Here is a 22,308-nt window from a genome sequence, read left to right as displayed (position 1 = left end):
GAAATATTTATATTTTAAATAGAAAAGAAAAGAATGAAAGTAAAAAAAACAAATGAATAAACGTTTGTAGCAATTAACATACCGACCCAGTAGCGTGTAACACATAGGTGAGGAGGCACTTGCTTTTGCTATGGGTGAGCTGTAGACGCGCTCCCCATTCCTTCCCAATATACCAGTTGTGCCCATATTTTCAAGCTCAAGCGAAGATCAGATCGACATCCTTCCCTAAATAAAATCGGAACGATATCCTCCCCTTAAAAAATCAGATTGACACCCTCCCCTAAAAATATAGATCAACATTCTTCTCTAAAAAGAAAAAGGAAATCAGGCAACGACTTTGATTTGACAGAAGATCACACGCATGTGGGCACTAACACTCGGTTAGTTTGGGTTGCAGGTTCGAAAGATCAGTTGTGGACTTGTTGTGCTGGCAAAGCTATTGTGTCAAGGAAGCTGCCACAGTGAAGGTCAGCTGTTTGACAACACGACCGTGGGTTGGTGAAAACTGAAAACGCACTATTTCAGGAGGAGGGGTGAAGGGAGAGTTAGGTCGTGGCTGCGGTGGCATCTATGACTTAATTATGACCAAATGCCAACGGCGGTGGGCTAGGGAAATGACTTTGGCTATGAAGTACACACAGGCGTGCTTTGGGCTGAAAATAATCCAAATTAGATTTCACTTGTGATTCCTCTAAAATAGATGTTGTTTGAGCTTCATCTTTTCACAGTCCAAAGCTGCCTCCCAAAGCTAAAAAGACCATGACCTCATATATGTGAAACAAAAAACCTGTTACTATAAGATGATTTTACTAGACATGTGTTCAATTTGCCAGACAGTTATTGTCTATCTGTAAATTGCCAATGAACTTCCTAGCAGAAAATATAATATTCAGTCATACTATGGACCTGCTTGGGAGTGCTCTGTTCCCTAAAATTCAGCCCCGCTCTGAAAATAACAAGCCAAACGGGGCAGCTCCATGAAGTTTTGCTTCAAAAAAACTAAAATCTATGATGCAGCTTTCAATTTTTCAGGAAGCTCTTCAAGGGGTGCTTCATAAACTCTAGTTTGAAAAGTTCTCATAGAGTTAAGAAAAATTTACCTACCTCTGCCATCGGTAAGTGGGTACCCTTTCGTTTTACTTTCCCAACCCCGCAATAAACCTTTCCCACCAAAATTTCCAATTCTTAAAGCTAGAGCTAGCCAGATGCCAAACATGATAAACTGCTCTTTGTTGGAGCTGGAACCCCTCAGTGGAACAGCTCCAAAGTAGACTTGATGGAGTGGAGTTGATTTTGTTGGCGTGGAGCAACCCCAAACAGGCCCTATGTTAGTGTCTCCACTGGTTCTATTACATTATTTAATCAAGTGCTAATGGATTCTGGGGTCTGGCTGAAACAATTTAATAAAGATGAAGAATCCCTTGTGACTGTAGGAATTGCAGTTGTCCTATGGACTATTTGGAAACTTAGAAACAGAGTGGTTTTTAATAAGAACAGGATTTCTGATCCCTGTGTACCAGGGAACTTGATGATTAAAATACTTCATGATTGGCTCATCTTGCAGATAAACCCAAGAAGACGAAGAATAATGCCGAAGGGCGTAAAAAAGGTTGAGCAGGTCGCTGGAGAAATCTTCAGGGCGGTGGAGGGATGGAGGGCTGTACCACATAATCGCAGCGATGTGATCTTCTGAAGTTCTCTAAACTGGTGCTATAGTCCTAGGAGATCTCCTTTATTATGTCCTCGATCTGTCTCTGTCTTGTTTCTTCAGTTGAACTTAAGTGGTATGCTCCTAGCTGCCGAGTATCACAACTTGATAGTCTGGTTTATTTTGCGTGCGATCATCCTGGAGAACCCGGCTTGTGGGATTTCTCATGATTATGATGATAGGGGTCGTTTAGTGTTTGCGTCTGAAACCTGGTCCGCTCTCGGCTCGAGTAATCTGCACTTTAGAGGAGATCTCATCCTCGACAGTGTGCATCGTAGGATTTGCTAATGTAATGTGAGTTGGCAATAGCCTGGTGTCGGTCGCAAGACTTAGTGATTTCTAATAATGGAAATCGGAGAGAAAACTCTCTTTATCAAAAAAAAAAGTGCCAATAAATTCATGGTTTAGCTTCAGTTAAGGGGGCACATTCCGATGCCATCTTGCTTTGCTCTCTATTTTATACATTTATTTTAGTGCGCTAATTTGTGAGGTTAGTTTAATCATTAATTACCTCTAGTAAGCTACTTCATCCGCCTCATAATATAAGAACGTTTTTGACAATTAGTGTAGTGTCAAAAATGTTGTTATATTATGGGACAAAGAGAGTAGTACTTTCTCCCTTTTTCAACCAGCCTGATTGCTACTACCTTTTTACCAGTTGATCTTCTTCCTCCTGGATGGTCTTTGCTTTTCCTAGCCCCCCGCTCCTTCGCTATCTCCTTTCTCCGGTCGTAATTAGATTAGACACTCCGACCCAAAGGAAAAGCAAAGAGAAGAAAAGAAAGCAGTTCTCCATGGAGATGGAGAAGGAGATCCTCCTCCTGGCTTCCGCTCCCGCTCCGGCTCCCACCATCTTTCTTTCTCATATTCCCTCCCCACCACCGCGCACATATTCCCACCACCTTTGCTCCTTCTTGCTGCCTGAGCCTCTCGCCTCGCCCCGTACCCTCCCGCAGACCACTACATGCGGCGCCGGCGCTCTCCTGTGGCGGCGCTGTGGCTCGCGGCGGCGTGGGCTCTGCAGCTGCTCGCGGGCGCCGGGGCGGCGAACCCGACGTGGTGCATCGTGCGCACCGGGGCGCCGGTGAGGACGGTGCAGGCGGCGCTGGACTACGCGTGCAGCCCCGCGGGCGGCGCCGACTGCGCGCCCATCCAGCCCAGCGCCCTCTGCTACCTCCCCAACACCCTCGCCGCGCACGCCTCCTACGCCTTCAACTCCGTCTACCAGCGCTCCCACGCCGCCCCCGGCGCCTGCGACTTCGCCGGCACCGCCACCGTCACGCTCACCGACCCCAGTCAGTACACGTTGATTCTATCTTTGTTCCTTTCTTCTCTGTTACGCACTGTTTAATTAGTATATTATTTTGGACGAACTCGCATTGTTTGATTATGCTTATGCCCTTGATATTATGTTTAAAATTTGCCGTGTATATATGGTTTCCCTCAATCGCAAGCTTCCTATCGGTCAGTGTAATCCCTTCCATGCACGCGTCTCTTTTGCTTTTGCCGCCTTCTTTTTTTGCTTGACCGGTGTCGCTTTTGCTTTTTTGCTTCGTTATTCGTTAGTAGTATCACTACCACTGCACAAATAGCTGCCTGCTTTTGTTCTTGGAACCTTTGGGATTATGCCTTCATTAGGAGATTTTTTTCACTCAAGAAAATGCATTGAACGAAGAATATATGTGTCGCTAGGTCGATTTCTTAATTTTGATGCGCCATTTTTTGGTAACTTTAGAATGAATGCATTATCCAAAAAAAGACTCCTAAAATTCCCGATCAAGTGATGGCGTACGTTGAGATATGAAAAAGTTATTCACTGTGTTCATGCATTGCCCAGTTTTCGTACGGTTTGTGGACCCTACTTTCAGTTTCAGGACTACCCCCATCAGAGTATTTCTAGTTGTACATAGGCAAGTGATGCGTTTACACACTTCTACTAATAATCCAGTTTTCTCTTACGTTTTTCAGGTTATGGATCATGCACCTTCCCTGCATCTCCAGGGTACGTACGTGCATCACATTGTACTTGCTTCCATTTATTGTACAACTTCACAAAGAATACATGAGGAATTTCTAATAACTCATTAATAAACTTGGTTTACGTCTTCTGCAATCTCATGTATCTAGCTAGAAGAGCATGATATTTGCTAGATGAAATTTGAATTACATGCCACCTCGAATAACATGAGATATTTATACTTAGCTCAGTCTGTGGCTACTGTGACTGTGTTGTGCTGAATTCATTCTATCTGTTGTTACCACAATTTTGCACCTTAAACTTTCAAATTTATCATGTTGGGTTCCTACATGCAGCGCAGCTGGGTCACCCGGTTCAGCCACGTCCGCATCTCGACCGCCGCCGGGCAACCGCAAGCCTGACCTTGGATCAGACGACGACGATTCCGACACCGATGAGGCTCACGTTGCCACCGCCAATGCACCCTTGATGTCTCTTGCCCTCTCCTGTTTCGTGTACCTGCACTTGCGCTGGTGGTGACACGGGATGGAGTATTGCGTAGCTAGGCTCTGTGCGTAGAGCACTGCCACGATGTAAGAAGCCACCACAGTTTTGTTTTTGGGAGGGAATTTGTAGTGATCGCTCGTAGCATTTGTAACCTGCCCGTGCAAGCAAAAGGGGGCTAGAGTGGCAGACATTTGGATTCGTCTGATTCATTTGGATGTTCTTTCGTGTCATGAGCTTGACGTCTAACATTTTTCCATCTCTGAAATCTTGTCTCAATGTAGGTGACGAATGCAAAATTATTACCCAAGTTCACGAAAATTTAACATTTTTTGTCAAAACAATACGAGTCATTTGAGAATATATGATTGGTAAGAGCAACTCTAGCAAGTCTCCATGTCACTGATCTCCATCAGATGGAACACGCTTCATATGGATTTGAAGGCTGACGGGCTTCTGCGCAAACACACACTGAGTCGCCACACGGCTGCCACCATAATTTTCTTTTCATTTATTCTTTTTTTTTGGCCGTTCGCTACAAATTTGTAGGGGCAATTTGAGCTCAGTTTAGCATTTGTAACCTGCCCTTTCAAGCTAAAAGGGGACAGAGTGGCATACATTTGAATTGGCCTGATTCGTTTGGATGTTCCTTCATGTCCCAGCTTGACGTTTACTTCCTTTGTTACAAAATACTTGAAATTCTAAGTTTGTCTGAGGTCAAGCATTTTTATGTTTGACCAACTATATTATAGAAAAAATAGATCAACATCTACGACGCCACCACCAACGTCGCTCGAATGCACAAACGGTACCTTGTGTCTTATTAATCATGCGCTAGTAGATCGAGTGCCCATGTTGGAAATATGAGCAATTTACCAAATGATTTTATTAACAGAAATACTAGATAAAATATGACTAATATAGTAGAGATAAAACAAATCATGCGTTCTGACAGAGAGAAGGTAAATAGCTTCTGCATATATGAACCATATCCTATCATATCTAAAGCAGACAGTATAGCAAGTAGCATATATGAAGTAGAACCTATCATGTGTAGGACAAGGACTAGAACAAGGAACTGTGGCAGAACCTTTAACAGGAAAGACAAGAACACGTACGGGACAGCAGCAGCAGAAGCGCTGGACTTGGGGTCGGTGTCCTCGTCTGCCATGTCGTCGAGGAGGTCGTGGACGTCGGGGAAGAAGTCGTCGTCGGGGAAGTAGTCGTCGGCGACCGGATCGTCCGTGATGAAGCAGCCAGTAGTCGCGCTGAGCGCTCCCCAAAAACCTTATCACCCTTCTCCCGTACAGGACTCAAAAGGTGCGGTCTCGGAGGCATACTGTCCCGACCTGCGGTGCACGCCGCAAGACGGGATGGGGAAGAACGTAGCAGCAGCGCAGTGGTCGGAACCTTGTGGCGAGAGGAAGAGGAGCTTCTGTTGTGTCTCTCTGGAGAGGAGCGACCTCTCGTATATAGGCACAGGAGAAGGACGCGAAGAGGCTGCGGCAGGAGGTGAAGCAACGAAGGGAGACGAAGCGAACAGGCAGCGGTCGAAGAGGCGCTTCGTTCGAATTCAGTGTCCATTACAGAAAACGTTTCAACTCCCACGTGACCTTTCGTATACCCGTCGTGCGTGGCAAACATTTAGATATCGGCTCGGCTCATTCTCGCAACCCGCGGCGCGGCGCGTCGTGGCGAGGCGGGCGGCGGAGAAGGAGCGCGTGTGGATATCCCTCTTGTTCTCATGCTCGTACAAGTGGGGAAAGAACCTCCCTTATAAGGAGGTCCAACTCCCACTAAACTAGCAATATGGGACTAAACTTTAGTAGTATCCCTTGCCTTGCACAAATGGGCTAAGTGGGCCTCTAGGATTTATTAGGAATTTCTGAAATAGTTATTGGGCTACCCAAAATAGCAAAATAGACTAAATTCCAGCAATCCCCCACCAGATCCCAGAGGCACACAGAAATTTGCCTTTGGTTCCAAAATACTGTTTTATATACCGGTACTGCAGTGAAGACTGTTAAGTTGAACTTCCACCTAGAACTCTATGCTACACTAGTAAGCAACTTGAACAGTGGACTGGGCCTTGAACTGCAAGTTTTCTGTGAATCTAACTTCACATAAAGCCTTGACCGATACGTGGCTACCGTGGATCTTCCCCGCGGGTGGAGTTTATGCATCATACTCCGTGACCTTTCATGAGTTTACTAGAGAGAACTCTACTCTCATAGATTGCGACGTTTGACAATCAGACTCATATAGGTGTGTTCTTCAAAAGATGTTCTGCAGGATAACATCTCTGCTTAAATAAGCCACTTAGAACACATTAAGATATACATCAACCTGCCATGCAGATTAGGAGAGTATTGCATCTTCATGGAGTGGTATTGTGAATAGTAAGGATACTCTCCTCTCAGTTGACCAACAGCTTGTCTTTCACATCTAATTCATGGGATCTCCGATCACAAAGAATAGGTTACCACTGTGAACAACTCATATTGTGGGTCTTATACCCATCTCGCTCGATGCATTATCTATCACATTACGTGATAGACCTTGGTAAAAGGATCTGCCAGATTTTTAGACGTTTGGATATAATCCAAAGCAATAACTCCGGAGTTTTTCATTTTCCTGACAGACTTTAACCTTCTCTAAATGTGTCTTGATGACTTCATGTTATCCTTTGAGCTGCTCACTTTCGTGATCACAGTTTGATTGTCGCAGTTCATAAGGACACTCGGTACAGGTTTCTCAACAACCGGCAAGTCATTCAAGAGCCGGTGAAGCCAATCTGCTTCAACCGTAGCTGTATCTAGTGTTGTGAGTTCTGCTTTCATTGTTGACCTCGTTAAGATGGTCTGCTTGCAAGACTTCCAAGAAACAGCGCCACCTCCATGAGTGAATACATAACCGCTCGTGGCCTTTATCTCATCAGCATCTGAGATCCAGTTTAAGTCACTATACCCTTCAAGCACCTTTGGGTGCCTGGTGTAGTGAATTCCATAATTTGCAGTGCCTTTCAAATAACGCAAAACTCTCTCTAGAGCTTTTCAATGCACATCTCCTGGTTTTGAGACAAACCGACTCAGTTTGTTAACAGCAAAAGAGATGTCAGGTCTTGTAGCACTTGCTAAGTACATAAGCGAGCCAATAATCTGAGAATATTTCAATTGATCTCTAGCAATTCTTCGATTCTTTTGAAGTAACACACTCGCATCATATGGTGTTGGAGAGGGCTCGCAGTCAATATAGCCAAAGCGACTCAAGATCTTTTCCACACAGTGAGATTGAAGCAATGTAATCCCACCATCATCGTCTCTCAACAACTTGATGTTCAGAATGACATCAGCTACTCCTAAATCCTTCATCTCAAAACAACGAGGTAGGAAATCCTTGACCTCCTTAATAACATTCAGATTGGTTCCGAAAATCAGTATGTCGTCAACATACAAGCACAGGATAACTCCCTCGCCCCCACCATGGTGATAGTACACACATTTGTCAGCTTCATTCACAACAAAGTCTGCAGCTGTTAAAGTTCTTTCAAACTTCTCATGCCACTGTTTGGGTGCTTGCTTAAGTCCGTACAAAGACTTCAGCAACTTGCACACTTTCCCTTCCTGACCATCTAGTACAAACCCATCTGGTTGTTCCATATAAATTTCCTCGTCCAACTCTCCATTTAGGAAAGCAGTCTTAACATCCATTTGATGAACGAGAAGACCATGCGAAGCAGCTAGTGAAAGTAGAACTCGAATAGTGGTCAGTCGAGCCACAGGTGAGTAAGTATCAAAGAAGTCTTCACCTTCCTTTTGGGTATAACCCTTAGCCACGAGCCGAGCCTTGTACTTCTTAATAGTACCATCAGGCCTAAGCTTTTTCTTGAATACCCATTTGCATCCTATAGGTTTGCACCCATAAGGACGATCAGTTATCTCCCAGGTTTCATTCGCCAAGATGGAATCCATCTTGCTACGAACCGCTTCCTTCCAGTAGTCAGCATCTTCAGATGCATAGGCCTCTGAAATAGAACTGGGAGTGTCATCTATGAGATACACAAGAAAATCATCACCAAAGGACTTTGCAATCCTTTGTCTCTTGCTCCTAGTAGGAACTTCATTGTTCTCCTCCACAGGACTTTCAAAGTGTTCTATTGAAATGGCAGGTTTAGTAATTGTAACTGGTTCCTGATTCGATGAACTAGGCATCTCCTGATTAGATGAGGTAGCCATATCCTTCATGGGAAAGATATCTTCAAAGAAAGTCGCATCATTCGACTCCATGATCGTACCGACATGCATGTCAGGTACCTCAGATTTTACAACCAAGAATCTATAGCCAATGCTATGAAAAGCATATCCCAGGAAAACACAATCCATAGTCTTTGGTCCAAGTTTCCGCTTCTTTGAAATTGGAGCATTGACTTTCGCCAAACAACCCCATGTTCGCAGATAAGAGAGTTTTAACCTTTTCTTCTCCCATTCCTCGAATGGAGTTATCTCTTTGTTCTTTGTGGGGACTCGGTTCAGGACATGACATGCTGTCAATATCGCATCCCCCCACCATGCCTTGGAGAGACCCAATGTATCTAACATGGCGTTAACCGAATCAGTTAGAGTACGGTTCTTTCTTTCGGCCACCCCATTTGACTGAGGTGAGTAGGGAGGAGTCCTCTCATGGATTATACCATGTTCCCCACAAAAAGCATCAAACTCTTTGGAAAAGTACTCTCCACCACGGTCGGACCTAAGCCTCTTGATTTTTCAATCAAGTTGGTTTTCCACTTCAGCTTTATAGATCTTGAAAAAGTTCAAAGCCTCATCCTTAGATTTCAGAAGATACACACGGCAGTATCTAGTGGAGTCATCAATTAACGTCATGAAATATTTCTTTCCACCTTTTGTCAACACACCATTCATTTCACATAGATCTGAATGTATGAGCTCTAGTGGTGCAAGATTTCTAATTTCCGCAGTCGTGTGAGACTTGCAAGGTTGCTTAGCTTGCACACACACTTGACACTTAGATCCCTTGACGGTGGTGAAACTAGGGATTAAGTTCAACTTCGCTAGTCGCGACATGCAACCAAAGTTAACATGACAAAGATGTGAATGCCACACATTGGATTCACTATTGTTGCAAATATGATTAACAACTTTATTGCAAACGTCTGATAAGGATAAACGAAACAAGCCTCCTGACTCATAGCCTTTACCAACAAAGGTTCCATACTTGGATATTACAAATTTATTCGACTCAAAGACAAGCTTGTAGCCATCTCTACACAGAAAAGATCTGCTAACAAGATTTTTATTGACGGAGGGGACATAATGCACGTTCTTCAGCCGCACGATCTTCCCCGAAGTAAACTTTAGATCGACCGTGCCAACACCATGAATAGAAGCACTTGAACCGTTGCCCATCAGCACGGTTGAAGTCCCTGCGGTCTGATAAGACGAAAACATGGAAATATCACCGCATGCATGCACATTAGCACCCGTGTCAATCAACCAGTCAGGAGAATGACATACTGAAAGAATAGTGGGAAATATACCATACCCAGCATCCTTCTTGTCAGTGTCTCCAATGACAACATTAGCGGTCTTGCCGCCTTTCCCAGGATGACGCTTGTCATAGCGATTAGGGCAACTAGGAGCCCAATGATCAGGATCCCCACACACATGGCAAGCACCTTTCTTCTTGCCATTCTTCTTCTTGAAGTTCGTGTGTTGCACAACCTTATTCTTCCCATCAAACTTTGCTTTTCCATCAAACTTGCCCTTGTTCTTGAACTTGTTGGGCTGGAAGTTCTGCTTCTGTACCACATTGGCACTAGATCCTCCCTCAATACCTCGAGCACGTGTGTCCTTTGCTCTCGCCTTTTCTTCCACATCAAGAGTGCCAATGAGATCCGGGAAGGAAAACTCCTGTCTCTTATGCTTCAACAAGGTAGCAAAGTTCCTCCATGAAGGAGGAAGCTTAGTGATGATACCTCCGACAACAAACTTGTCCGGTAGCATACAACTGAAGTGTTCAAGTTCTCTAGCAAATGACTGTATCTCATGAGCTTGCTCAACCACGGAGCACTCTTCAGTCATCCTGTAATCATAGAATTGCTCAATGATGTACAGCTCAGTGCCAGCATCCGAGACCCCAAACTTGGCCTCGAGTGCATCCCACATATCTTTTCCATTATCAATTGACGCATAAGCATCAACTATGTTCTCACCAAGAACACTCAAGAGAGCAGCCTTAAACAGAGTATCCATTTTCTGAAAAGCTTGTGCCTGTTGAGCATCAAGCTCTCCTTCAGGTTTGCCGAGAGTGGCGTCATAGCAACTCATGGTTTGAAACCACAAGACTGCTCTCACGCGCCACCTCTTATAATGGATACCCTCAAACATAGGAGGTCTCATGGAAGCAGCAAAACCACTTGGGGTAAATTGCCTATAATAAGGTTTTTGGATTGTTGGAAATATGAGCAATTTACCAAATGATTGTATTAACAGAAATACTAGATAAAGCATGACTAATATAGTAGAGATAAAACAAATCATGCGTTCTGACAGAGAGAAGGTAAATAGCTTCTGCATATATGAACTATCCTATCATATCTAAAGCAGACATTATAGCAAGTAGCATATATGAAGTAGAACCTATCATGTGTAGGACAAGGACTAGAACAAGAAACTGTGGCAGAACCTTTAACAGGAAAGACAAGAACACATACCGGACAACAGCAGCAGAAGCGCTGGACTTGGGGTCGGTGTCCTCGCCTGCCATGTCGTCGAGGAGGCCGTGGACGTCGGGGAAGAAGTCGTCGTCGGGGAAGTAGTCGTCGGCGACCGGATCGTCCGTAATGAAGTAGCCAGTAGTCGCGCTGAGCGCTCCCAAAAACCTTATCACCCTTCTCCCGTACAGGACTCAAAAGGTGCGGTCTCGGAGGCCTACTGTTCCGACCTGCGGTGCACGCCGCAAGACGGGATGGGGAAGAACGTAGCAGCAGCGCAGTGGTCGGAACCTTGTGGCGAGAGGCGCTTCGTTCAAATTCAGTGTCCACTACAGAAAACGTTTCAACTCCCACGTGACCTTTCGTATACCCGTCGTGCGTGGCAAAAATTTAGATATCGGCTCATTCCCGTGGCGCGGCCGGCGGGCGGCGGAGGAGGAGCGCGCGTGGATATCCCTCTTGTTCTCATGCTCGTACAAGTGGGGAAAGAACCTCCCTTATAAGGAGGTCCAACTCCTACTAAACTAGCAATGTGTGACTAAACCTTATTAGTATCCTTTGCCTTGCATAAATGAACTAAGTGGGCCTCTAGAATTTATTAGGAATTTCTGAAATAATTATTGGGCTGGCCAAAATAGCAAAATAGATTAAATTCCAGCATGCCATAGCCATGTTCTAAGAAAACACATACTCGTCCCATCCACTTGGCCGTGTTCGTTCATTGAAAATATGCAACAGGCTAAAAGTCTGAAAGAAATCGACGGCGCATTATTCCTCCCCTTCGTGGGCAATGTATGCTTTTTGCTCAGAGATCCCGTCGCTCGATGTTTTTTTTCCTTTTTGGGAACATCGTGCGCTGTTGGCTGGGTCGTGTGGCCACGATCGAAGTTTGGAGCACATTGGGACTTAGCCGTGTAGGGAGATAAAAATCATGTATCTACATAAGAGGACGATGGGGAAGAGGGCATGCCAGTGCTCTGCTCTACCCGTGATAGCAATGCACGGGAGACTAGTTTTTTTTCTGGACTCTCCTATATGTTGCGCTTTGCAACGAGTAGTCGGCGATTCACACAGGGGGCAGCCCACCTAGGCCGGCCCATGTGTGGTGGCAGTGGCACCGCGTAGCGAGGTAAAAGAGCACGCACTAGCTGGGAATGGAACCCAATTGCTCAAAAGATGGACTGTGCGTCTGTGATTTGTCAACAGTTGCGCAGAATGCGTCAAATAGGGATTTCGTTTTTTGCTTCCAGGAACGGGTTTGAGTGTCACGGCCTGCTTGGCTCGGCCCGCTCTTACCCATCGTGTGGGCTTCCATTCATGCCCATCAGATCGGTATCATTCATTCGCCTCCAAAAAGAAAAAGAAAAAAAGATCGGTATCCTTTATCAAAAGAAATAAAATCAGACAGCTGCCCTGAATCTGAAGAGTTGGAAGTCTGAACTGAGGGCCAGCTTCCCGTCGATTCATCACCAGCAGCCGACGACGCACCACCAGCAAGCAGCCTCTGTCTCTAGTCCGCACCTATCCTCCGGAGCGGCAGAGATATATGCATGTTGTGCAGCGCCGCGACCTCAATGCGAATGGGAAAACCGTTGGGCCGAAGCAAAGGCCGGTCGAGGGAGGAGAGGAGTTATGGACGCGATGCCGCGACCAATCTGGATCGTCGTCGTCGGCGGCGGCGGCAAGTGCAAGCGTCCGATATCGCCACCAAGGGGCCTGCATGTGCATGCATGGTAACCGATCAGCGACGACCGGGCCCTGTTTTTCTTTTTTCTACTACTCCCTTCGTTTCAAATTACTCGTGACAGAAATGGATGTATGTAGAATTAAAATACATCTAGATACATCTATATCTGTGATAAGTAATTCGGAACGGTTGAAGTATTTTCTTTTGTGATGAGGGACTGCAATATTCTGCATGCTAACAGTGGCTTATCGGTCAACAATCTCGGTAGCTGAATAGTGTAAGTACCTACTCCTATACTAGTAAAAAGCCCGTGCGTTGCCACGGGCTAACTAACAAATTATACTTACAACAAGAAATACGCTAATAAAAATGTATATACAAAGAGAAATGTCATGTGATATGGGAGTCAGACAATTGACATGTGATGATATTTCATGTTTGGGATGTGGTATATAAATGCATCTCATCATCATCTTTCTCTCCCCCTCCCTCTCTCACAATCCTTTCTTCGAATGTTTCTCATGGGGCGAAGGCATAATCATTGATATGAATAGTCATTAAAATATCAAATCACCACAACCAACAATCTATCATCTGCTGCAAAATTGACACCTATGCTTATCATACATACCAGAAAAAACAACTATGTTGCAGTCAAGATAAAATTTTGGAAGCACATTTCTCTCAAATCAGTATTAATGGATCAGGTACTGACAAAATGATTCTATTAGTGTAAAGGAGAGCAAATGATATGGCACACAGACACCAATCTATTCAGGAGTGTTACATTAATCAGAAAATTTGTTCAGCACATGGTAGCTATATAAATAGTCCAAATATCATTCATGTTGACAGAAATTAGCAATGCTCACAGCTACATACGAAATTGGCCAAAGACAATTTTCTAGCATCTTTTTTTTATGGGATTTTCTAGCATCTTTCTATTTTTACACATCGTCGCATGCCAAGTTCCAAAGATTGAACTTAATAAAGACATGCCTTCACGTCCATGCAGGAGCTTTAGTGTCGATCTGGCCAATAAATTGCTCCGATGCTGGCGAGGAATCTTCCGCTCGAGCTTCTGTAGACACAGATCTGGCCTGGACCTCAAGTTCCAAATAAGAAATAATGAAAAAATCATAATAAATGGCATGTCTGGACCTCAAGGGCAATTAACACAAAACAACGGATAATTGAGAGGTTGGGCAGTGCCGCTCCTCTTTGCGGCAACATGAGGGTCTATTTACATGGGAGAGATATGGCATGTTACACTAATATCAAGTAGAAAGACATGTACCCAATTTACATGGGAGGAGTCATGTATAACAGAAAAATATCTAAAGCTGATGAAGACCTGATATGCTTGACAACTTAAGGGATATTTGTATTTGGTTCTCAATTTACTCAAGCTCCTCCATGCTAAGTGGACACAGATTCTCACCGAAATATTTCTACGATAGGGAGGGCTGATAAGTTGGATCAACAGTGCAATATATATACAGAAATTGTAACCTGAAAACATTGTATACTTGACATGGATATTGCAGAAGATAAGCATCAGACCAAGTTGATATAAGAGGTGTGCGAAAAATAACAACGCACATACACAAGGGATAACCAACTAATTATGTGACTATTAAAATGAAACATCACGTGTGCAATAATCTAAAGTAGGTGGTCGCGGACATACACATGCGCAATAATCTGAATATATACAATGCATAATTGGAAGCGTTAAATCCTTCCAATGGGTTGGCGTTGCACATCATAATAATTACTCAACGTATTAATCCTTATCATTGATGGCCGTTGATGCACAATAAACAGAGCTGAGCATGGCAAGACCACATGACTGAACTACACCTGTCATGATTCATCGACAAATGCCTGAAATGCTACAATAAGGTCACTTACCCAGTCATGTCAGGATAGCATGCAGTGATCCACTCCTGGGATCATGCTCCAGTACAGATACTTGGTCGACAAAACGATTGATGTAGTCCAAGAGTCTGTTGCAGAGGGTTCATCTTAACAACGTTGAATTGAAGGGAGAAGACATGGGAAAGCTCGATGTCCCTCAGGCACCCGGTTCTCCATCTCTATATGGCATATATGAACCTGCCATCCGTTGAGTATACTGCGGAACGTACCACCATCGTGGAACACAGGCCATCCATCATCAACAAATTGTGATGTTATTCAAGTCATGGTCGCAACAAGCTGAACTTACTTTTACCTGTACTTTATCCTGGGACAAACTTAGACAGGGGGAGGGGAGGCCTGACAGTGATGCTGATCCGGTGTTAGTGCCTTGCAGCATAACTTGAGGTGGCGGCGGCTGACGCTAGGGTAGTCGACGAGGACATCGCAATTGGGTTGCCACCAAAACAGAGTGTGGATAGCTGAATATCTGTGCATCAACACATCACTATTGAAGACACTGACAGACAAACCTCTAATTAGCAGTTGAGCGGGTTCATGCCTACGAGCCTTACAGATATACATGCCTCTCCATCCTCGCCACCTACAGCCCATAGTGATGCCCCAAGCCCACCAACAGTGCATAGAACGTTGGTCGCGCCCCCCTGCCATCTACTCCTTCACGCACGCCAGAAAGTCCCAAGCCCGTCTGAGGCACTGGACGAAACGGCTGTGTGCAACGACTGCACTAAGGGCCATGGTCTCGACCTAGAGACCATACCCACTGCCTTGGCTTCATCCTTGACTTCATCCTCCTTGTCGGTAAAAAGATTCTTGCTGAAAACATCTCACAACTGATTAGTAAGTTTGGAAGCCATGGCACTCGAAAATCCAATGGCAACCAATATACATGATGCTAGAGACTGAAGTACAACCAAGGCTTCAGATTGCAAATAAAATAAAATAAAATGTGCTCCATAATTTTAGCTAAAATAACAGGAAAAGGTATTATTAGTATTTTTCGCATTGCCAGTAATGTATATGCTTGTAACATAACCACACTCTCTTCAAAAATTAACACATCACTTGCCATTTTAGAAAGTTTTGAGTGATACAGGCATATAAATATAAGACTTAACTCAATTGCCAATAATGTGAGCTACTGGTTTCTTTTTTTCCAGACCGGTACTGAATAAGCTTGACTGAACTAATGGATAGTGTGATGCATTCCCCAATCATTTGACTTTGAAATTTCAGAAATGGGAAGATTATAACTAACCAGTTGAAAGAAACTTCAGTCAAAGATGCCAGTACAACTCCACTGAAAAAGGGTACAAGAGAACCTACTGCAGTAAATAAGGTGCCTGCAAGAACAGAACAACATAAGTATCTTTTTCTGCGCATTTCATTTGTCAGTACGGACATATATTATAACACTAAAAGCCTCTTCTGCTGCTCCATCAATAATAGTCCAGAAACAGCAAGCAAGTGAACAAAATACAGTGATGTGTGTGTAGATTGTCAGGATTCATCATTGCATCATTTTCTCTGGATACTACAAATGCATGCACATGATATTGATATGCCACCATTTCTGCAATAAGCGCCATATTTTCAGCTATCCTAAAACTCAAAAAATACATAAGCTCGGAAAATCCATGAAGGAAAGAAAACTCAGAAAATACAGAAGTTCTAAAACATGCTGGCTTGTTCATACTAAATCAGTACCCACCTTTTACCCATCAATACTACTTGTTTATTTTGACGAACTGTCAAACCTGTAAGGAATTTGTTTACTTCTATAAATTACAGAAATAACATTATGAAAGATGCATTGAGGTACAGAGTTATAGGTAACTAACATAAACAAGTTCTTCTCCTTGGTACACCACATTTATTAAGTTCAAGGACAACTCAGAGTGAGATGTGTCGTGACATGAGCTTGTGACTTCATAAGCACGTCTTGGTTGATGTCTTTGCGAGCTGAGAAGAATTACATCAGCAGATCCATAAGTGAACTTGATTCCCTTGCCAAGGTATGTGCGATGAATGTGACGATTAAGAAAGTTGATTTAATAAGCCTTTCCAACAGGAACCTAAGCAATGCAACAACAGGGGAGGAACAACATTTAGGTTGGTGATTTAAAGATGATTGGACGAGCCACAGAAACCACTTGCACTAATAATATATCAAACACAATGCAGAAACCACTACTGTATGAGCTGTACTTTAACTGGTCCTATCCAAATCAATTTCATGTGCAGATAACAAGTGAAATTTAATATAATGTCTATTTCTTATCTACTTATAGCTGGGAAATCCTCTGCAACATGTAAAAAAATGATGAAATATATTATTCCATTATGCAGCTGAGATGTGTCAAGTTGAATGAAACTATATGAATCATCTTACAACAGGTGTACCCCTTGTGCTTGTAAGAGGGAAAATCTGAATAAATTATCTTACAGCAGGTGCACCTCTTTTGCTTGTAGGAGGGAAAATATGAGTCCCAGTGCTACTGCCCAGTATAACTGCTACAACCTCTTTTGGATCGTCATAATTCCTCCGGAAGGATGTTCAGAGAACCTGTAAATTTTTGCATAAAAATGTTAGATATGCTGACGGTGGCGCCTCCCAACAAGGCAGGCAAGGATCATGAATCCATACAGCCTCCTGTATGCCCTCTTGTGCATGACGTCGTCGTCCCCGAGCTTCAGCCTCTCACAACTGGAGCCCTCGCTGCTTCTCCTCACTGGTCACATGCACGGCTTCCCCTCCAGGGGCAACATACTATTGAACAACATCGACGACTTCCACCTTGCAACTGCAAAAGAACACATCCATCAGCAACAAAGAAATCTTCAAAATTCCTCAACTAAAGCATATGAGTTGTTTTCGGATCGAGCAAAAAAAAAGGGAAATAAGAGAAGAAAACAGAGTGCAAGAACATTACAATTTCATACATTAGACAACAAGCCATACACAAAGAGTAAGCACAGGATCATAATAGGCATGCTTGAACACTTAATAAAGTAGCAGGAACATGATTTATTAACCATATAAGAATTTTTCTCACACATGTAATCTACAATCTGTGTTGAACTGCAGTGCACATAGCCTCTCCATATATCCAGAAACAAAGCATCATCAATAAACTTTAGTATAATCCCATCCATCCAAATTTACCCGATGACAATAAATAGGTAAAAAAACAGCTGGGCTAAGCCCTCAGTTTTCTTTCGACAAACCACTTAATAAAGAGGCACACCAGGATGTGGTCTGCACACCAAGAAGATGGTGTGGAGGTAATGTGGGTGCAACCCCGTTTCTTTCAGTAGGCAGCTTGCAAATGTGGATAATGAAAGGCAAAACAAACACGGTGTTGCGTGGAGTGATATGCACACCTAGCTGCTTGTTGATCAGGGTCATGTCGGGGATCCTCTTGTCGCTGTCGTCATACCCTTCCCCGTAGAATTCTTTCGCGCTCACGTCGATCACAGGCTCCTCCTGCGGGGGCTCTCCTGAGACCTTAGCGTAGACCTGCAGATAAATGCAAATCAACGATTCAGAAGAGACAGAGTAACGGAACATACAGTTGCTATTGCTGGTTGATGGCATACCTCTGTCATCATTTCGGCCAACTCCCTAACAGTGACTTCATTGTCAGGATTCCCAACATTGAAGATATGACCATTGGCTCGAGCAGGGTTTTCCTTTGCCACAAGAAAACAGAGATTTAAGTTTCACTGATGCGGTAGACACTGAGGAACGCCAGAAAAACAGATCAGACATAAACAGAGAAGACATACAATCATCAAAAGAACAGCTTCGATGGCATCCTTGATGAAAAACAAAAGTTCTCTGGGACTCGCCGCCATCGACAAGCTTCAGGGGCTCTCTGCGGAGGAGATTCTGCACATCCATTGCCAAGGTATATCTTGTAAGAAAGAAGACTGAACACAGTGCAATGAAGGTATTCAGGGATACGTTTACATACGTTGCTAAAGCAAGCCAAAACCCGAGGAACACCCTCGCTAGGACCATCAACACCAGGAATAAAGTCCATCCTTGGCCCAATCCAATTGAAAGGTCTCACAATCGTGAATTCAAGGCCATTTCTACGCCTTCAGCTGGGGGAAACTCAAATGTACATGGTCAGAAAAAGTTTAAGGGTGCTACTAATGGCACAATCAACAAGTTATAAGTTCTTCCACTCACCAAAAACAAGCCTCTCGATAAGCTGCTTTGCGCACGTGTAGGACCATCTCTGTTTCACGATTGGACCAAAGATGCAGGGTGACTCATCTTCTGTCAACACATAAAATTCAGCTTCCTGTTTGAAAGGTGAAAAGCACACGGAGCATCAGCTGAACAGCCAGGTGTGATCATATGAATATGTGACATGGGAAAAACATATTACTGACAACTGAACAAATTATTGCTACTGCTAGGCTGGGTATAGTATTGCTACGAAGATAAGAATCTAAGGACAGAATAGAAAAATTTATTGGAACTCTAAGGGTTTGGTCAGTTGAATCTTTAAATGATGAAGCTCCAACTGAACAATTTTGAATAAGAAAAGGAGAGTTCCTTATGACAGCACGTTTTCCAAATTACTACATCCACTTGCAGAGCAATATGCAGTGACAGGCATAAGCATGACATGATAAAGTTGCTTATTATGCACGAGGTTTGGTAAAAAATCACAACAAACTAACTTTAGAATGTTGCAAATGTACTGGTGCCCAGTCACAGTATATATGCAATTATGCACGAGTCTATGATTCTGCCGCAAGGATCAGATAGACAACAATTTGGAGCATGGTGTTGTGTGACATCTCACAAAGTGAATGAATGAATTTTCGATTGTTATAGAAAATTTCATATATAGATTTTCAATGTAAAAACGAACTTTAGGCCTATGTTATTTGTACATACAGAATGTCTTTCTTGGTTCTCAAAGAGGTTCAGTAACCACCCTAAGTAAACAATCGAACATGCCTTGAATCAGTTTACCGAAAATATTGCAGATCGGAAGTAAGTCCATCCCATGTCTTATCAACTGCAAAAAGATTCCACAGACAAAACTTGCAAAAAAACGGTCACCCTCATATCCACTGTTTCATATCAAGAATCTCCTCAAACATGTCATCAGACAAACCATTTTTGGTTCAGTTTGAAGGTACATGGCCAAAATGAAGACTACTGTGATATAAAAGGAAACAAATACATCATAGAAATGACATAGGAACACTATGCATGCTCAACAATGATATGGGTCTGACATATGGAGTTAGCAGTTTCCCTAAAACAACAACTTTCTGAATATTATTGTCTCACCCATTATGCCCATAAAAGGAAAGAGAAACCTTATGTAAACAAAATATTACAGCGAACAAACACAGAATTTTTCAGAAAAAGGAACACTTACCAGGAAACTTCCAGTCCTTGAAGAAAGGATAACCTTCCTACAAATACACCATCTAATGCAGGTTCATACAGTTTTCATTGTGCACAAATGATGCAACATGCAGATTCAAGCCAATGCGACAAAATGTCCAGTTAACTTAGAGCTATTTACATATCGTTTACTTAAGTAAAAAAACTCAAGTTATCTTGCTGCAGGCAATCTACTCAATGCTGATCACACAAATAATAATGTCTGAAAGCACTTAGGAACAGCCAGACCACACAAGCATAAAATTGTGTAACCAAATAGACATCAGAGGGGAGGGAACATTTTTCAGAAATACCTCATTAAGTTTCACAGTTATTATGTGAGGGGTAAAGGACCAGATGAACCTACAAATCAAAAGAAATATCATAGTCAGCACAAAAATTGTTCAAAGAAGATGATCAAATTAAAAATCATGTAACCGAACATATAGAAGAATCTTCTTATAAAAAAATCAGGAAACCGATCTTTTGTCTTATTATATTCAAAGAGCTCTGTCTGAATGACACCTCTATATTGATAGGCTGCCCTGTGCATATAACTAACATAAAGCATATGTACACTTCCCACCTCCTTTGAATGTCTGCACTACTGCATCCTATTTAATTCCTTTAGAACGTGGATAAATACTTATAAAGTTAATGGTCACATGCCTTTTAAACGTGTGAATTCACATGTAAACCAACTAACCAAGACGGATGCAACCAAAATTACCCAAGGCATCTAGTTGTTTCTTTTAGGGCTTAGGGTGTGCAAGTGGAAAATTCATGGAATATATGCTTGTTCCCATGAAATTGGATTCGGACTCAGGTTTAAGACGAACTTGCATCGCTAGAGACTTCTCCAACTCCTTCAAAGACTCCTGCAACTTTTCCTCAGGGGCTTCACCATGCCACCAACTTCTTCAGGTGCCAACAACATGAACAGATAACGGGGTGGGAGGGGGAAGGGGACAGAGATGGAGGAGGGAGAAGGGGAGAGGAGAGAAGAGGGGGAAAGAGGAAGGGGTGGAGATACCTGTGATAACGGGGAGGCGGCAGTGCGGGACGGGAAGAGTCGCCGCCGGCGGGCAGGATGAAGAGCTGGCGGCTCCAACCCTAGCTTGCACGTGAGAACTGCATCCGTCGCACACAACCAGGGCATCCATCGTCTGCCGTCGTGCTCCAGCGAGCCGGCGACCGAGGGTTTCCTGGAGCGGAGGTGGAGGCGACCAGAGCTGGCGGCGGTGCGGCGCCGAGGTTGGGGCGACGGCGAGCTCGGGCGGTGAGGCGGCGGGGCAGAAGCTGCAGGAGACGGCGGCGGGGACCTCGAGGCCGAGCTCAGGCCATGGCTTCCCTGGCTCCAGAGGCCATGGCGGCGCCAGACGCAGCGGCGGGGCGAGGAGGAGGCCGGCCGTCGGGGAGGCAGGAGCTCCTCGTCCCCTCGATCCAGATCGGGATTGAGGAGGGGCACGAGGGAGCGGGCGACCCGCGGGCGGCGGTCGGGGCGTAGGTATTTTTTTTTCGTAGGTTAACCGTCGTAGATTTTTTTCAGGTGCAAGTTTTTTCCGATCAACCGGAGGATTTAGCACTGGACATAGTGGGAGCATACCGATTTTTATTCCTGGTTCGAAGGCGGTGGGGAGGAATCGAGAGGATGCAGGAGATGGGATCGAAGACGAAAAAAACTATCTTTAATGAGACAAAAATTAACCGGCGGAAACTACCAAACCGAATCAACTACAACCATCCGTATATGGTCAGCAACACTGTAGAACAGTGTACACATACAGCGGTTATCTTATCTGGATCCGGCTTGCCTGCTCCCTCCCCATGCTCCTATCCGTGCTCCCACTTCATTCTACGCCTATCTTTTTCTCTTTTTCCTTTCTAATCTAATCATCCCCCCCTGATTTTAAGGGGGTGGGGCCGGGCCTTATTTTGTCCAATCAAATCAAGCCACATATGCGGAAGCACGGATGGGCACACGGGGAGGGAGGCAAGTCTCGTCCATCTTATCTATATCTAGGCGGCTGACCCCTTTCACGTACTATTTACAATCGACGACGCAGCGGGCACGGCACGTGCACCTGTCCGAACCACGGAATCCGACGTGCGGTGTTTCCATTCCACGAGCCTGAGACAAACAAATACTAGTAAAAGGTCCGGCGCACGAAGATGAAGCAATGCAACGTTCGGCTCTGCATTGCACGCACGTGTGCCTCTTCTTGCATGCACGTTAAGCAATTCCCCTCCGGCCGTACGTATATTAAACTAATGCCTTCTTTGGATTGGAGGATTTTCACAGGATTCTCAAGATTGTTTTCTATGGAACACATTTGGATCACAGGATTGGGCTATTAAA

At 44.0% G+C, this 22,308-nt stretch overlaps 2 protein-coding genes across 14 annotated transcripts; one reads left to right on the top strand and one right to left on the bottom strand.

Annotated features, from left to right (window-relative positions):
* The first annotated feature begins 2,398 nt into the window (after positions 1-2,398).
* On the top strand, positions 2,399-4,405 carry LOC125526707 (PLASMODESMATA CALLOSE-BINDING PROTEIN 3-like). Of its 2 annotated transcripts, none has more exons than XM_048691348.1 (3): positions 2,399-3,003; positions 3,677-3,710; positions 4,027-4,405. In XM_048691348.1, exons 1-3 carry the CDS (start codon positions 2,673-2,675, stop codon positions 4,085-4,087), a joined length of 426 nt encoding a protein of 141 aa, XP_048547305.1. In that variant the 5' UTR covers positions 2,399-2,672; the 3' UTR covers positions 4,088-4,405. The 2 variants fall into 2 exon arrangements, with proteins under 2 accessions (XP_048547305.1, XP_048547304.1); XM_048691347.1 differs by having other exon boundaries at positions 2,405-3,003; positions 4,022-4,405.
* Positions 4,406-13,360: 8,955 nt separating this feature from the next.
* Positions 13,361-21,568, bottom strand: LOC125526705 (basic proline-rich protein-like). 12 transcript variants are annotated; one of them, XR_007291861.1, is made up of 16 exons: positions 20,983-21,536; positions 19,527-20,312; positions 18,729-18,843; positions 18,508-18,640; positions 18,320-18,422; positions 18,131-18,223; positions 17,915-18,050; positions 17,178-17,334; positions 16,977-17,096; positions 16,372-16,492; positions 16,242-16,287; positions 15,789-15,873; positions 15,085-15,346; positions 14,826-14,999; positions 14,504-14,726; positions 13,361-13,695 (listed from the first exon to the last, which is right to left on the bottom strand). XR_007291861.1 is itself a non-coding variant. In XM_048691346.1 (2 exons), the coding sequence occupies exons 1-2, from the start codon at positions 21,551-21,553 to the stop codon at positions 20,284-20,286; spliced, it is 600 nt and encodes a 199-aa protein (XP_048547303.1). In that variant the 5' UTR covers positions 21,554-21,568; the 3' UTR covers positions 19,512-20,283. The 12 variants fall into 12 exon arrangements, 1 of the variants encoding a protein (XP_048547303.1); XR_007291857.1 differs by having other exon boundaries at positions 16,372-16,605; positions 16,988-17,096; positions 20,983-21,534; XR_007291858.1 differs by lacking the exon at positions 16,242-16,287 and having other exon boundaries at positions 16,372-16,605; positions 16,988-17,096; positions 19,527-19,993; positions 20,264-20,312; positions 20,983-21,532.
* Positions 21,569-22,308: the final 740 nt, after the last annotated feature.

Source organism: Triticum urartu, unplaced genomic scaffold, assembly GCF_003073215.2.
Source record: "Triticum urartu cultivar G1812 unplaced genomic scaffold, Tu2.1 TuUngrouped_contig_1496, whole genome shotgun sequence".
Classification (NCBI taxonomy): Eukaryota; Viridiplantae; Streptophyta; class Magnoliopsida; order Poales; family Poaceae; genus Triticum; species Triticum urartu.
This window is presented reverse-complemented; position numbering and strand designations above follow the sequence as displayed.